This window comes from Chlorocebus sabaeus, chromosome 6 (genome assembly GCF_047675955.1).
Source record: "Chlorocebus sabaeus isolate Y175 chromosome 6, mChlSab1.0.hap1, whole genome shotgun sequence".
NCBI classification, from domain to species: Eukaryota; Metazoa; Chordata; class Mammalia; order Primates; family Cercopithecidae; genus Chlorocebus; species Chlorocebus sabaeus.
In genome coordinates this window covers 58,063,726-58,079,007 of record NC_132909.1, presented here as the reverse complement: position 1 = coordinate 58,079,007, position 15,282 = coordinate 58,063,726, and the positions used below count along the sequence as shown (strand labels likewise).

General features: G+C 57.9%; 1 protein-coding gene across 4 annotated transcripts in view; it reads left to right on the top strand.

Annotated features, from left to right (window-relative positions):
- HDGFL2 (HDGF like 2) overlaps positions 1–15,104 on the top strand; it is a 36,414-nt gene extending 21,310 nt beyond the window's left edge. For 2 of the 4 annotated variants that reach the window (XM_073017093.1, XM_073017096.1), the window contains exons 5-16: positions 1,195–1,311; positions 1,393–1,464; positions 6,580–6,739; positions 6,857–6,932; positions 7,040–7,349; positions 9,045–9,148; positions 10,710–10,783; positions 11,041–11,111; positions 11,552–11,653; positions 12,094–12,307; positions 13,820–13,946; positions 14,540–15,104. In XM_073017093.1, the coding sequence (XP_072873194.1) occupies positions 1,195–1,311; positions 1,393–1,464; positions 6,580–6,739; positions 6,857–6,932; positions 7,040–7,349; positions 9,045–9,148; positions 10,710–10,783; positions 11,041–11,111; positions 11,552–11,653; positions 12,094–12,307; positions 13,820–13,946; positions 14,540–14,639 (1,527 nt within the window). In that variant the 3' untranslated portion in view covers positions 14,640–15,104. The remainder of the gene's footprint in view (positions 1–1,194; positions 1,312–1,392; positions 1,465–6,579; positions 6,740–6,856; positions 6,933–7,039; positions 7,350–9,044; positions 9,149–10,709; positions 10,784–11,040; positions 11,112–11,551; positions 11,654–12,093; positions 12,308–13,819; positions 13,947–14,539) is intronic. The other 2 variants (XM_073017095.1, XM_073017094.1) reach the window with 2 other exon arrangements.
- The last annotated feature ends 178 nt before the right edge of the window (positions 15,105–15,282 follow it).

Sequence of the window (15,282 nt, the reverse complement as noted above, 5' to 3'; positions counted from 1 at the left end):
CCTGGCTAATTTTGTATTTTCTTTTTCTTTCTTTTTTTTTTTTTTTTTGAGACGGAGTCTCACTCTGTCGCCCAGGCTGGAGTGCAGTGGTGCAATCCCGGCTCACTGCAAGCTCTGCCTCCTGGGTCCACGCCATTCTGCCTCAGCCTCCCGAGTGGTTGGGACTACAGGCGCCCACCACCATGCCCAGCTAATTTTTTGTGTTTTTAGTAGAGATGGGGTTTCACTGTGTGAGCCAGGATGGTCTCGATCTCCTGACCTCGTGATCTGCCCGCCTCGGCCTCCCAAAGTGCTGGGATTAGAGGCGTGAGCCACCGCGCCCGGCCCTAATTTTGTATTTTCAGTAGAGATGGGGTTTCTCCATGTCGGTCAGGCTATTCTCAAACTCCCAACCTCAGGTGATCTGCCTGCCTCGGCCTCCCGAAGTGCTAGAATTACAGGCATGAGGCACCGCGCCCAGCCAAAATTAGCCATTTTTAAGTGCACCATTTGGCAGTATTAAGCACATTCACGTGGTTGTGCAGCCATCACCACCATCATCTCCAGAACTTTCTCGTCTTCCCAAGCTGAAATGCTGTCCCATGAAACACTCACTCCCACCCCGCTCCACAGCCCTGGTGCCCCCCACCCTACTTTCTGTCTCTGTGAATCTGATGGCCCTAGGGACCTCCTATAAGAGTTTGTCTTTTTGTGACTGGCTCCTTTCACCAGGCATAATGTCCTTGAGGTTCAAGATCCCTGGCCGGGCACGGTGGCTCACGCCTATAATCCCAGCACTTTGGGAGGCTAAGACGGGCGGATCAGGAGGTCAAGAGATCGAGACCATCCTGGCTAACACGGTGAAACCCCGTCTCTACTAAAAAAATACAAAAAACTAGCTGGGCGCGGTGGCGGGCGCCTGTAGTCCCAGCTACTCGGGAGGCTGAGGCAGGAGAATGGCGTAAACCCGGGAGGCGGAGCTTGCAGTGAGCCGAGATCCGGCCACTGCACTCCAGCCTGGGCGACAGAGCGAGACTCCATCTCAAAAAAAAAAAAAAAAAAAGATCCCTGGCTTTGATAGGTTCTCACAGGGTTGCTGGCCCTCCATAGAGTTTCCAGAGCTCAGCTGTCGTGAGCGGTGGGCAGTCAGCGGGAGGCTTCCTGCCAGGAGCCCGGCCTGCCTGTCGCTGAGCATTTAGGCGGTTCCCTTTCCAGATGTCAGTCTCGAAACGAGCCCGAAAGGCCTCCAGCGACCTGGATCAGGCCAGCGTGTCCCCATCCGAAGAGGAGAACTCAGAAAGCTCATCTGAGTCGGAGAAGACCAGCGACCAGGTGGGCTGGTGGCTCCTTGGGACGGCAGGGAAGCGCGGTGGCTGCCAATGGGCCCCAGTTCAGCTCACTTCTGTCCCCCAGGACTTCACACCTGAGAAGAAAGCAGTGGTCCGGGCGCTGCGGAGGGGCCCCCTGGGGGGACGGAAAAAAAAGGTAGCGTGCATTTGACTTTGTTTCCCATGCCCACGCCTGGGGCACCTCTGCGGTCTCTGGCACTGTCCCCAGGGCAGGAGTGGGCCATTTCTGGAGGGGGTGGGACCCAGGCCGCAGGGAACCCCAGGGGACTGCGTCTGCCCTGAGCATGGCACCTCGCTATGGCCAGGCTGCCTCCAGGAGCCCACTGTCCGGTTTGGAAAGGGGCATTCTGGGATGCTGGCATTAGAAGGGAGGGAAGCAGTCCTCAGGCGCCTGTATGAGAGGGAGACAGCGAGAGAACGAGAGAGTGAGAGGGAGAGAGAAGAGGGGAGACAGAGCGAGAGGGAGAGAAGAGAAGAGAGGTGTGTGCCAGTGCATGTGTGAACGTATTGTGTGTGTGTTGTCTCTGTGCACACGTGTCCACGTGCGTGTGTGTGTGTACTTGTGTGCATGCATGTTTGTGACCATGTACATGTGTGTGCAGTGTTTGTGGAGATTGTGCATGTGTGATGTGTGTGTTGTGTGTGCACCTGTCGTGCCTTTTCTGGTGCCTGTGTCCCTGTGCCTGTGTGTGTGTGTGCTGTGCCTGTGTTCCAGTGTGAGTATATGTGATGCCTGTGTGTGTGCGTGTGTGTCCCTGTGTGCATAGTGTGTTCATGTGTCTGTATGTCTGTGTCCATGTGTATGTCCTTGTGTGTGTGTTGCATTACGTTTTGCTGTATGCGTATGGTGTGTGTTTGTATCTGTGTGTGTGGTGTCTGTGTGTTGTGTGTCTGGTGTGTCTGTGTGTGTGGTGTGTGGTACATGTGTGTATGTTTTTGTGTGTGTGTTGTCTGTGTGGTGTATCTGGTGTATATGTCTGTGTTGTGTGTGTATGATGTGGTGTGTGGTCTGTGTGGTGTGTGTGTGGTCTGTGTGTCTGGTGTGTTATGTGTTATCTGTGTGGTGTGTGTGGGGTATGTGTGTCTTTGCGTGTGGTGTGTGTGTGTGTGTGCTGTTATCCGTGTGTGTGGTGTGTGGTATGTGTTGTCTGTGGTCTGTGTGTGGTGTATGTGTATGGTGTGTGTGTGTGTGGTGTGTGTATAGTATGTGTGTTATGTGTGTGTGGTCTGTGTGTGTGGTGTCTGTGTTGTGTGTGGTGTGTGTATGGTATGTGTGTTATCTATGTGTGTTATCTGTGTGGCATATGTGTGTGGTGTATGTTATGTGTTATCTCTGTGTGTGTGGTGTGTATGTTGTCTGTGTTGTGTGTGGTGTGCGTGGTGTGTGTGGTGTGTGGTGTCTGTGTGGTGTGTGTGTTGTCTATGTGTGGTGTGTGTGTGTGGTGTGTGGGTGTGTGGTGTGTGTGTGTGATGTGTGTGTTGTCTGGTGTGTGTGATCTGTGTGGTGTGTGTTATCTGTGTGGTGTGTGTTATCTGTGTGGTGTGTGTGTTGTCTGTGTGGTATGTGTGTGTTGTGTGTATTGTCTGTGTGTGGTGTGTGTGTTGTCTGTGGGGTGTGTGTTGTGTGTGTTGTCTGTGTGTGGTGTGTGTGCTGTCTGTGGGGTGTGTGTTGTGTGTGATTTATGTGTGTGTCTGTGGGTGTGTGGTGTGTCTAGTGTGTGGTGTGTGTATCTGTGTGGTGTGTGTGGCATGTTGTCTGTGTGGTGTGTGTGGTATGTTGTCTGTGTGGTGTGTGTGGCATGTTGTCTGGTGTGTGTGGTATGTTGTCTGTGTGGTGTGTGTGTTGTCTGTGTGTGGTGTGTGTGTGTTATCTGTGTGGTGTGTGGTGTCTGTAGTGTGTCTGTGTGTGTGGTGTGTGTGTTATCTGTGTGGTGTGTGTGTTATCTGTGTGGTGGTGTGTCTGTGTGGTGTGTGTGGTGTCTGTGTGTGTGGTGTGTTATCTGTGTGGTGTGTGTGGTGTCTGTGTGTGTGTGGTGTGTGTTGTGTGGTGTGTAGTGTCTGTGTGGTGTGTGTGGTATCTGTGTGTGTGTAGTGTGTGTGTTGTGTGTTTTCTGTGTGGTATGTGTGGTGTCTGTGTGGTGTGTGTGCTATCTGTGTGTGTGTGGTATGTGTGTTGTGTGGTGGTGTGGTGTCTGTGTGTGTCTTTGTGGTGTGTGTGTGGTGTGTGTGTTGTGTGGTGGTGTGTCTGTGTGGTGTGTGTGGTGTCTGGTGTGGTGTGTGTGTTGTGTCATATGTGTGTTATCTGTGTGGTGTGTGTGTTATCTGTGTGGTGTGTGTGTTATCTGTGGTGTGTGTGGTATCTGTGTGGTGTGTGTGTGGTCTGTGTGTGTGGTGTGTTGTGTGTGTTATCTGTGTGGTGTGTGTGGTGTCTGGTGTTGTGGTGTCTGTGGTTGTGTCTGTGTGTGGTGTCTGTGTGGTGTGTGTGGTGTCTGTGTGGTGTGTGTGGTGTCTGTGGTGTTGTGTCTGTGTGTGTGTGGTGTGTGTGTTATCTGTGTGGTGTGTGTGGTATCTGGTGTGTGTGGTGTCTGTGTGTGTGGTGTGTTGTATGTGTTATCTGTGTGGTGTGTGTGGTGTGTTGTGTGTGTTATCTGTGTGGTGTGTGTGGTGTTGTGGTGTCTATGTGGTGTGGTGTCTGTGTGGTATGTGTGGTGTGTGTGGTGTCTGTGGTGTTGTGTCTGTGTGTGTGTGGTGTGTGTGTTATCTGTGTGGTGTGTGTGGTGTGTTGTATGTGTTATCTGTGTGGTGTGTGTGGTGTGTTGTGTGTGTTATCTGTGTGGTGTGTGTGGTGTTGTGGTGTCTGTGTGGTATGTGTGGTGTGTGTGGTGTTGTGGTGTCTGTGTGGTATGTGTGATGTGTGTGGTGTCTGTGTGGTGTGTGTGGTGTGTGTGGTGTTGTGGTGTCTGTGTGGTATGTGTGATGTGTGTGGTGTCTGTGTGGTGTGTGTGGTGTGTGTGGTGTGGTGTCTGTGTGGTATGTGTGGTGTGTGTGGTGTTGTGGTGTCTGTGTGGTATGTGTGATGTGTGTGGTGTCTGTGTGGTGTGTGTGGTATCTGTGGTGTGTGTGGTATCTGTGTGGTGTTGTGGTGTCTGTGGTGTTGTGGTGTCTGTGTCTGGTGTCTGTGTGGTATGTGTGTTATCTGTGGTGTGTGTATCTGTGTGGTGTGTGGTGTTGTGGTGTCTGTGTGGTGTTGTGGTGTCTGTGGTGTTGTGGTGTCTGTGTGTGGTGTCTGTGTGGTATGTGTGTTATCTGTGGTGTGTGTATCTGTGTGGTGTGTGGTGTTGTGGTGTCTTTGTGGTGTTGTGGTGTCTGGTGTTGTGGTGTCTGTGTGTGGTGTCTGTGTGGTATGTGTGTTATCTGTGGTGTGTGTATCTCTGTGGTGTGTGGTGTGTGTGGTGTCTGTGTGGTGTTGTGGTGTCTGTGGTGTGGTGTCTGTGTGGTATGTGTGGTGTGTGTATCTGTGTGGTGTGTGGTGTGTGTGGTATCTGTGTGGTGTTGTGTCTGTGGTGTCTGTGTGGTGTGTGTGGTGTGTGTATCTGTGTGGTGTGTGTGTTATCTGTGGTGTGTGTGGTATCTGTGTGGTGTTGTGGTGTCTGTGTGTGGTGTCTGTGTGGTGTGTGTGGTGTCTGTGTGTGGTGTGTGTGTTGTGTGGTGTGTGTGGTGTTGTGGTGTCTGTGGTGTCTGTGTGGTATGTGTGCTATCTGTGGTGTGTGTGTCTGTGTGGTGTGTGGTGTTGTGGTGTCTGTGTGGTTGTGTGTGTGGTGTCTGTGTGTGGTGTGTGTGGTGTGTGTGTTGTGTGGTGTGTGTGGTGTTGTGCTGTCTGTGGTGTTGTGCTGTCTGTGGTGTCTGTGTGGTATGTGTGCTATCTGTGGTGTGTGTGTCTGTGTGGTGTGTGGGGTGTTGTGTCTGTGGTTGTGTGGTGTGTGTGGTGTCTGTGTGGTGTGTGTGTTATCTGTGGTGTGTGTGGTATCTGTGTGGTGTTGTGGTGTCTGTGGTGTTGTGGTGTCTGTGGTGTCTGTGTGGTATGTGTGGTGTGTGTGGTGTTGTGGTGTCTGTGTGTGGTGTGTGTGTTGTGTGGTGTGTGTGGTGTTGTGGTGTGTGTGGTGTGGTGTCTGTGTGGTGTCTGTGTGGTATGTGTGGTGTGTGTGGTGTTGTGGTGTCTGTGTGTGGTGTCTGTGTGGTATGTGTGCTATCTGTGGTGTGTGTGTCTGTGTGGTGTGTGGTGTTGTGGTGTCTGTGTGGTTGTGTGTGTGGTGTCTGTGTGTGGTGTGTGTGGTGTGTGTGGTGTTGTGCTGTCTGTGGTGTTGTGCTGTCTGTGGTGTCTGTGTGGTATGTGTGCTATCTGTGGTGTGTGTGTCTGTGTGGTGTGTGTGGTGTTGTGTCTGTGGTTGTGTGGTGTGTGTGGTGTCTGTGTGGTGTGTGTGTTATCTGTGGTGTGTGTGGTATCTGTGTGGTGTTGTGGTGTCTGTGGTGTTGTGGTGTCTGTGTGGTGTCTGTGTGGTGTGTGTGGTGTGTGTGGTGTTGTGGTGTCTGTGTGGTATGTGTGGTGTGTGTGGTGTTGTGGTGTCTGTGTGTGGTGTCTGTGTGGTATGTGTGCTATCTGTGGTGTGTGTATCTGTGTGGTGTGTGGTGTTGTGGTGTCTGTGTGGTGTTGTGGTGTCTGTGGTGTTGTGGTGTCTGTGTGTGGTGTCTGTGTGGTATGTGTGTTATCTGTGGTGTGTGTATCTCTGTGGTGTGTGGTGTGTGTGGTGTCTGTGTGGTGTTGTGGTGTCTGTGGTGTGGTGTCTGTGTGGTATGTGTGGTGTGTGTATCTGTGTGGTGTGTGGTGTTGTGGTGTCTGTATGTGGCGTGTGTGTGTGGCAGGGTACTCAGGGGTGGAGGCGGTAGAGCAGAGCAGTTTGTGTGGCGTGGCCTCCACGCAGGATTTTGCACAGAGAAGTTCCCCCTGGGAACCCAGGGTTCTGATCCACCCCGGTTCACTGAGGAAGGCCCAGCAGCTGCCCGGCGTGCCCAGGGCCGCCTGGGATCCCGGTTTCCAGTTGGGGCGGAGGTGGGTTTTGTGGGTCGGAGGGGTTCGGAGCCGGGGCCTGCAGAGCCTGGCGGCTGCGGGGGTGCAGAAGCCTCCTCTGGCCTGGGGCGCCCCGCTTCTCACGGGGGCCTCCTGATGCTCACGCCTGTCCCTGCTTCTCCCCAGAAGGCGCCGTCAGCCTCCGACTCTGACTCCAAGGCAGATTCGGACGGGGCCAAGCCTGAGCCGGTGGCCGTGGCGCGGTCGGCGACCTCCTCCTCGTCTTCCTCCTCCTCCTCCGACTCCGACGTGTCTGTGAAGAAGCCTCCGAGGGGCAGGAAGCCAGGTAGGGTCCTGGTGCTCGCAGCCTCTTGGCTGGCCCGTGCCGGGGCGCTCCCGGGCAGTCCCCTGGTCACCTTGGAGCCCTGGAAGGGAAGGTCACCGCCTCCTGCTCTTCCTGTAGCCGAGAAGCCTCCCCCGAAGCCGCGAGGGCGGAAACCGAAGCCTGAACGGCCTCCGTCCAGCTCCAGCAGTGACAGGTGGGTGCTGGGACTGGGGTCCCCCTGGCGGCGCCTCCATCGGCTGAGGGGCAGGGCGGGCTCCCGATGGAAGAACGGAGGCCCCCAACTGCCCCCTCCGCCTCCAGTGACAGCGACGAGGTGGACCGCATCAGTGAGTGGAAGCGGCGGGACGAGGCGCGGAGGCGCGAGCTGGAGGCCCGGCGGCGGCGCGAGCAGGAGGAGGAGCTGCGGCGCCTGCGGGAGCAGGAGAAGGAGGAGAAGGAGCGGAGGCGCGAGCGGGCCGAGCGCGGGGAGGCTGAGCGGGGCAGCGGTGGCAGCAGCGGGGAGGAGCTCAGGGAGGACGATGAGCCCGTCAAGAAGCGAGGACGGAAGGGCCGGGGCCGGGGGCCCCCGTCCTCCTCTGACTCTGAGCCCGAGGCCGAGCTGGAGAGAGAGGTGAGCCGGGAGGGCGCTGGGAGTCCCTGCTTCACTCTATACGTTTATCAAGCATCTACTAGGTACGAGGCAGTGTCCCAGGTGCTGGGACACAGCAGGAAAGCAGTATGTCGGCCCAGAAACCCCTGCCCTGGAGGAGGGGACATTCATGGGAGGCAGGGGGCCGGGAATGGTGGCTCACGCCTGTTATCCTAGCACTTTGGGCAACTGAGGTGGGACGATTACTTGAGCCCAGTTCGAGACCAGCCTGGGCAAGATAGAGAGACCCCGTCTCTATAAAAACCTTAAAAAATTAGCTGGGTGTGGTGGTGTGCACCTGTAGTCCCAGCTGCTTAGGTGGCTGAGGCAGGAGGTTTGCTTGAGGCCAGGAGTTGGAGGCTACAGTGAGCTGTCTGGAGTATTCAGTGCTAAGGAGAAGGGTAAAGTGGGGTAGGGGGTTTCTCTTTTAAATAGGGTGGACCCTGAAGGTGTGAGTAGACTCCAAAGGCTTGTGTTTGGGTTTAAGTAAGGCTACAAATGGGCCAGACATGGCGGCTCACGCCTGTAATCCCAGCACTTTGGGAGGCCGAGGCAGGCAAATCACGAGGTCAGGAGATTGAGACCAGCCTGGCTAACACAGTGAAACCCTGTCTCTACTGAAAATACAAAAACATTAGGCATTGTGGTAGGCGTCCGTAGTCCCAGCTACTCGGGAGGCTGAGGCAGGAGAATGGCGTGAACCCGGGAGGCGGAGCTTGCAGTGAGTCAAGATTGTGCCACTGCACTCCAGCCTGGGTGACAGAGTGAGACTCCGTCTTAAAAAAAAAAAAAAAAAAAAGACTCCGAATGAAGGGAGGGGATCTATGAAGACTCCTGGGAGGGGACACATTCTAGGCAGGAGAAGCAGCTCACACAGAGGCCCAGAGGGCTGCTCCTGGTGTGCTGGAGGAACAGCGAGGCAGCCTCTGCGGCTGGAGCAGAGGGAGGAGGGGAGAGAGGGAAAAGGGGAGTGGGGAGGGGACAGGGCAGGCCGGACAGGGCCTCGTGGGCTGCAGGGAGGATTTGGGCTTTGACCCTGAGGGAGGTGGGAGCCACGGAGGGCACTGGACAGGGGAGGGACAGGCCCTCACTCAGGTGCTCTTGGGTGCCCTCTGGCTGCCGCTGGGTGCAGCTTGCAGGTGAGCGTGGGAGCAGGTAGGAGGCCTCCTAGAGTGGTGACTGTTGGGCCTCTCCTGTATCACGTGTGGGGCTGTGAGCCCTATCACGCCCTCTACCCTCGTGGAGATACAGGCAGTGTGGCCTGAATCCAGAGAGTCTGACCTAGACTGAGCCCTGGACCCCACGTGTCCCTCGGCCAGGCCTACCTTCTTTGGGGAAAGTAGGAACAACGCCGTGTTCTCTCTGTCACTCCCTTCATCACAGAAAGGACACCGAACTCCTGGTGCAGGAGGCACTCCAGCCACAGCCCAGGACTGCTGGGCAGGAAGAGTGCAGGGGGCTGCTCCTCTGCTGGGTGGGGCCTGGGCTCCAAGAACTCCACGATCCACTCAGGACCGGACACTGGGTCCTCCCTCCCCTCCCATCCTACGCCAGCACCTTCAAACAGTGTGGAGGGCAGCAGAAAGGGTCCAGCGGCGTCCCCTAGTAGTGGGATGGGCTAGGGGTCTGGGTAATCCCCTTTCCACTGCTCCAACGCGCCCTTCCTGACTGCTGTAGGCCAAGAAATCAGCGAAGAAGCTGCAGTCCCCAAGCACAGAGCCCGCCAGGAAACCCGGCCAGAAGGAGAAGAGAGTGCGGCCCGAGGAGAAGCCACAAGCCAAGTGAGCCTTGCTCCGCCCCCTCCACACCAGGGGGATCCTGCACGCTGCATCGCCCCGCAACCCGCATCACCCCGCAACCCTCACCCGTTCCAGGGGAAGTCCCAGCTCTGAGCTCAGCCTTGGAGCCAGACCCAGTAGAAGTTCCTGGTCCTTGGGGTGTATGGGCTGCGTTGGAATCGCTGCTGTGGGAGCGGGATCTTTTCCCAGCCCAGGGGTCTCCCCCGAGGTGATCCCGCCCCCAGAAACACTGGGCCAGTCCAGGGACATCTGTGGTTGTCATGACTGGGGGGTGCTTCGGGAATGGAGCGGGTGGAGGCCGGGGACACTGCTGAGCACCCTGTAGGGCCCAGAACGACCCATCCCAGAGAACAGTCCATCCCCAGTGTCTACAGAGCAGAGGAGGAGGGAGAAACTGCACCCCGGCCTAGGGGCTTGCATCTTGGTTTCCCTGTAATGGGGAGACAGCCCATCTCCCAGCTCACTTTCTTTTTTCTTTTTTTTTTAGATGGAGTCTCGCTCTTGCTCACAGGCTAGAGTGCAGTGGTGCAACCTTGGCTCACTGCAACCTCTGCCTCCTGGGTTCAAGCGATTCTCCCGCCTCAGCCTCCTGAGTAACTGGGATTACAGGCACCTGCCACCACTCCCAGCTAATTTTTGTATTTTTAGTAGACACGAGGTTTCACCATGTTGGCCAGGCTGATCTCAACTTCTTAACCTCGTGATCCACCCTTCTCAGCCTTCCAAAGTGCTGGGATTGCAAGCGTGAATCACCGCACCCAGCCCCAGCCCACTTTCTTTTTTTTTTTTTTGTCTTTGAGATGGAGTCTCGCTCTGCCAAGCTGGAGTGCAGTGGTGCGATCTCGGCTCACTGCAACCTCCGCCTCCCATGTTCAAGCGATTCTCCTGCCTCAGCCCCCCAAGTAGCTGGGACTACAGGCGCGTGCCACCATGCGCGGTTAATTTTTTGTATTTGTAGTTGAGACGGGGTTTCACCGTGTTAGCCAGGATGGTCTCCAGATCCTGACCTCGTGATCCACCCGCCTCAGCCTCCCAAAGTGCTGGGATTCCAGGCGTGAGCCACCACGCCCGGTTCCCCAGCCCACTTTCTAAATGGCATCTGGCCTCGGGTGGGCAAACCTGCCCGTGAGGACTTGGCATGTGGGTATGGCAGTGATGGGGTGCAGAGCAGCACGCAGCACCGAGCCTCAGCAATGGGCCTCCCCTCCTGCATGCGTGTCACCCTTGAGGGCCTTTTCCTAGCTCACTGACTCGGGTAGAAAAAGCCAGCCCTTGGCTACGTGAACGAGGAAAAGAATCCCGGGATTTCTTAAGAACCCAGGAAAAGGCTTGTATCTTTGGTCAGCTCGAGCCTGTGGCCGCCCTGGTCTGCCCTAGGCCTAGGCCGTGGCAGGGCCTCCCCATCTCCCATTTCCTGGCTTAGCTCCCAGGGCCTCCCAAAGGTTTCCTTTGCGGCAGATTTGGGTCCACCCCCTCGGGCACTAGCCCCTCAGTGGCAGAGCGCCGGTGGCGGGGCCTGACTAAGGGGAGCACTTCTTCACAGGCCCGTGAAGGTGGAGCGGACCCGGAAGCGGTCCGAGGGCTTCTCGGTGGACAGGAAGGTAGAGAAGAAGAAAGGTGAGGCCTGGCTGCCCAGCACTGCCCACACTGAGTTCGCTGAGGGGAACGGGGATAGCCATACCGTGGCCGGCCTGTCTTGCCTATCCCTAGAGAGGGTGCTCAGCACATCAGGGGTGCCTGCATGGTTGGGGGCTGAGCCTGCAGACCTGGGGCCCCCATTTCAACTCCTCCAGAGGCTCTCAGTCTCCTGTCACCGAGCAGCTGGCCGCCTGTGGCCCTGCCTGGGCCCACGCAGTGCTCTCTCCCCCGCCCAGAGCCCTCCGTGGAGGAGAAGCTGCAGAAGCTGCACAGTGAGATCAAGTTTGCTCTCAAGGTCGACAGCCCGGTAAGACCCTCGGGGCCCCTGAGCCAAGCAGTTCCCACTGCCACCTCCCCGTGGGGCTCCCTTAGAAGTCTGGGGAAACTGAGACAAAGCTGGGGTCCTGCGGGTGGGTGGGCCGGGAGTCTGTGCCAGTTGGTAGTGAGCATATGGGGTCTCCTGGCCCAGGGCCCTGGGGGAGCCGGTCCTGACATGCAGCACCCAGTGTTCCCGGCAGGTGGTGCGTGGAGGCCCCCAGGACCAACGCCCACGCACCTGGGACCCCAAGTATCTGCCTGTCCCTGGAATTCCGCGTCAGCCGGATAGGGGCTTGGGTGTGGGGCTGTTCTGCGGATTCCGCCCCCCTCAGGGAGAGCCCAGGATGTCTTCCTCTGCCCGTTGGGGCCCTGGGACCCCTGGGGACCCCTCGGCCAGGCCGTCCGCCTCACTCCCACCCCACCCTGCAGGACGTGAAGAGGTGCCTGAATGCCCTAGAGGAGCTGGGCACCCTGCAGGTGACCTCTCAGATCCTCCAGAAGAACACAGATGTGGTGGCCACCTTGAAGAAGGTATGGCGGGAACCAGAGGCGCAGGGTGCGGGCGGGGGAGCTGGGAGCAGGTGTCTGCCCGGGAGCCCAGGGCCCCAGCAGGTTCCTGTCAGGGCAGCCCTGGGTCGTTGAGGAGGACGTGGGCTGCCGGGTAGAAATGCCCGTTGCTGGCCAGGCGCGGTGGCTCACACCTGTAATCCCAGCTATTCAGGAGGCTGAGGCAGGAGAATCGCTTGAACCTGGGAGGCGGAGGTCACGGTGAGCTGAGATTGTGCCACTGCACTCCAGCCTGGGTGACAGAGCGAGATTCTGTCTCAAAAAAAAAAAAAAAGAAACGCCCGGCGCACAGAGCTGTGCTCCCAGGAGGCGCTGTGGGAGGGTGCATTGCCGGGGCAGGGGCCCAGGGCCCGGGCGAGGGCCGTTGCACTTGGGTGAGCCAGGCCTCTTCTCTTGGTGGCCAGATTCGCCGTTACAAAGCGAACAAGGACGTGATGGAGAAGGCGGCAGAAGTCTACACCCGGCTGAAGTCACGGGTCCTCGGCCCAAAGATCGAGGCGGTGCAGAAAGCGAACAAGGCTGGGACGGAGAAGGAGAAGGCCGAGGAGAAGCTGGCCGGGGAGGAGCTGGCTGGGGAGGAGGCCCCCCAGGAGAAGGCGGAAGACAAGCCCAGCACCGGTGAGGGGCAGGTGGGGTGGGCCCTGAATCTCTGTCTCCTCAGCTGAAGAAGCAGATGCTTTGCAGAACATTCCAGAAGGGGAGCACAGCTCTGCTGTCTGCCCCAAACCCGCCAGAGTGTTGTGTCCTGTTGGGGTCTCTGTGCAAACCCGGCTTTCATCCCCGGGGCAGCCAGTGAGGGGCATTCAGCCCCACTGTATGCCAAGCAGCCAGGGTGCAGGCAACCTGGAGCTCACGCCAGAGGGGTGACGGGAACAGTGCATGACACCACACGCCTCCACCGCCTCCAGCCCCGGGACGCCCAGAGCGGGGGTGGCTCTGTGCAGCAGGGGCAGAGTGGGACGTTGTTCAGAAATGCAGTCGGTGGAGGTTTGGGGACGAAGGCCTCGGGTGCCTTTGCTTGCCTGGTGGTCCAACAGGAGACGGGGGTGTGACCCTCGGGGCTGCTGGGCTGACATGGCCCCATCACGGGTGTGCAGAGCAGCCCTTTGGAGATGGGATGGGCAAACTTGGGACAGGGCTCTGCGGCCCAGGGGGGCAGCCGGAGGCTGGTGTCTTTTTTTCTTTCTTTTTTTTTTCTTTCTTTTTTTTTTCTTTTTTTTTTTTCTCTGAGATGGGGTCTCGCTCTGGCCCCCAGGCTGGAGTGCAGTGGTACAATCACAGCTCACTGCAACCTTGACCTCCTGGGGGCAAGCCATCCTCCCACCTCAGCCTCCAGAGGAGCTGGGATTGTAGGCCTACACCACTACGCCCTGCTAATTTTTTTTTTTTTTTTTTTTTGAGGCAGAGTCTCCCTCTGTCCCCTAGGCTGGAATGCAGTGGCGAGATCTCAGCTCATTGCAAGCTCCGCCTCCCAGGTTCACGCCATTCTCCTGCCTCAGCCTCCCAAGTAGCTGGGACTATAGGCACCCACCACCACGCCCAGCTAATTTTTTGTATTTTTTAGTAGAGACGTGGTTTCACTGTGTTGGCCAGGATGGTCTCGATCTCCTGACCTCGTGATCCGCCCGCCTTGGCCTCCCAAAGTGCTGGGATTACAGGCGTGAGCCAATGCGCCCGGCCAGGCCTCGCTAATTTTTGTATTTTTTGTAGAGACAGGGTTGCTGGCATGTTGCTCAGGCTGGTCTTGAACTCCTGGGCTCAAGTGAGCCTCACACTCAGCCTCCCATGTGCTGGGATTATGAGCCCCCGTGCCCGACCTCATCTTCTTTTGTCTTTCCCAGGTTGCTGTGGGCTTTTCTCAGGGCTGCCGATGTTCCCTCATTTCCTGGGCCCCCAGTTCTCCAGGCCAGTGTGGCTGGGGCTGGAGCCGGCTGCAGGATGGGACCATGCAGAGCCCGGCCTCCATGTCGGGAGCTTGCAGACTAGGCGGCAGGTGCCGGGGTCCAGGTGGATGGGCATGCGTCACCCACGGTGCTCAGCTCAAACCCTGGTCCAGTCCTCGAGGGGGAAGGGTTCTGGGGTTCCCAGCTGGAGCCCAGCAGTGACCTGTGACCCCTCTGTCCCACTCAGATCTCTCAGCCCCGGTGAATGGCGAGGCCACGTCGCAGAAGGGGGAGAGCGCGGAGGACAAGGAGCACGAGGAGGGTCGGGACTCGGAGGAGGGGCTGAGGTGTGGTTCCTCTGAAGACCTGCACGAGTGAGTGTCCCAGGCCGTGGGGGGTGGCCTCCTGAGCGGCAGCGGCGTGATGCACACTGTGTCTGAGCTGTTCCTCCTGTGCTAGTCCCTCTGGGAAGGGTCCCAGGGATGTCGCCCCCCACACAGGGGCCTCCCATCCTCACAGCTGACCCCAGGGCCCCGCTGGCTGGCACTTCTTTCCAGTGGCCCCCCACTGAGGCAGTTCCAGGGCTTTGAGCTGCCTGCCCCTGGCCTTCTGGGAAGGCGGCTTCTTGCCGAGCCTCCAGGGTGGCCCAGGCAGGCCCTGAGCATGGGCACCCGGCTATCTGATGGTGCCAGCACCCATCACCGTGGGCTGCTGTCTGGTACAAGGCTCAGTGGAGTCACTCGCTTATACAGCAGCTGCCTTGTGCTAGGCCTGGCTGGCGCCAGCGTGGGGACCCGGGAGATGTTTGTGGTCTCTGGTGGCAGAAGACAGGCAGATAGGAGGGTGGCACTCCAGCCTCAGGTGCCACAAACGGGCGCCCACTCCTCAGTGCCCGTCCCATTGACCACCCCACAGGCAGGGCAGGGGCGGGAGGGCATCCTCACACTGCCTTTGCTGTTCCCACCAGCAGCCTACGGGAGGGTCCCGACCTGGACAGGCCTGGGAGCGACCGGCAGGAGCGCGAGAGGGCACGGGGGGACTCGGAGGCCGTGGACGAGGAGAGCTGAGCCGTGGGCAACCAGGCCCCGCCCCCGCCCGAGCTCAGGCTGCCCCTCTCCTTCCCCGGCTCACGGGAGAGCAGAGCGGAGAACTGTGGGGAACGCCGTGCTGTTTGTATTTGTTCCCTTGGGTTTTTTTTTTTCTGCCTAATTTCTGTGATTTCCAACCACCATGAAATGACTATAAAGGGTTTTTTAATGAAAAAAGAAATCACTTTTATTGGCTTGGTTTTCTAGCATTGCTGGTGCAGTGGGGGCCTGAGCTGGGGAGCAGTTGGCAGCGTCACTGGGCCTGTTTGGGACTGGGTTGAGCCATCGAGCCACCGTGAGAAGCAACTAAAAGGCACTCTGGGCCCAGCCCAACCCTGAAAGGCCGGTGGCGGGAGAGCTGGGCGGGAGCAAGCCCTTCCCAGGAGACAAGAGGGAAGCCGGGGCTGCTAAGCTTTGATGCCTGCTCCCCGTCCCCGCCCCGCGAGGCTGGGGTTTGACGCTTCCTGTGTCTGGCAGCCCAGCATCCAGGCAGGTGAGCAGGTCACATGTGGGGAGGGCGAGGGCCCCCAAGGCTGGGCTGGGAGGGTGGAGACCGGGCCTTCCCTGAGGACCACTGCTAGCTGACAGTGGTCTCCAGTGTTCAAGGGGCGTGGGCCTCAGG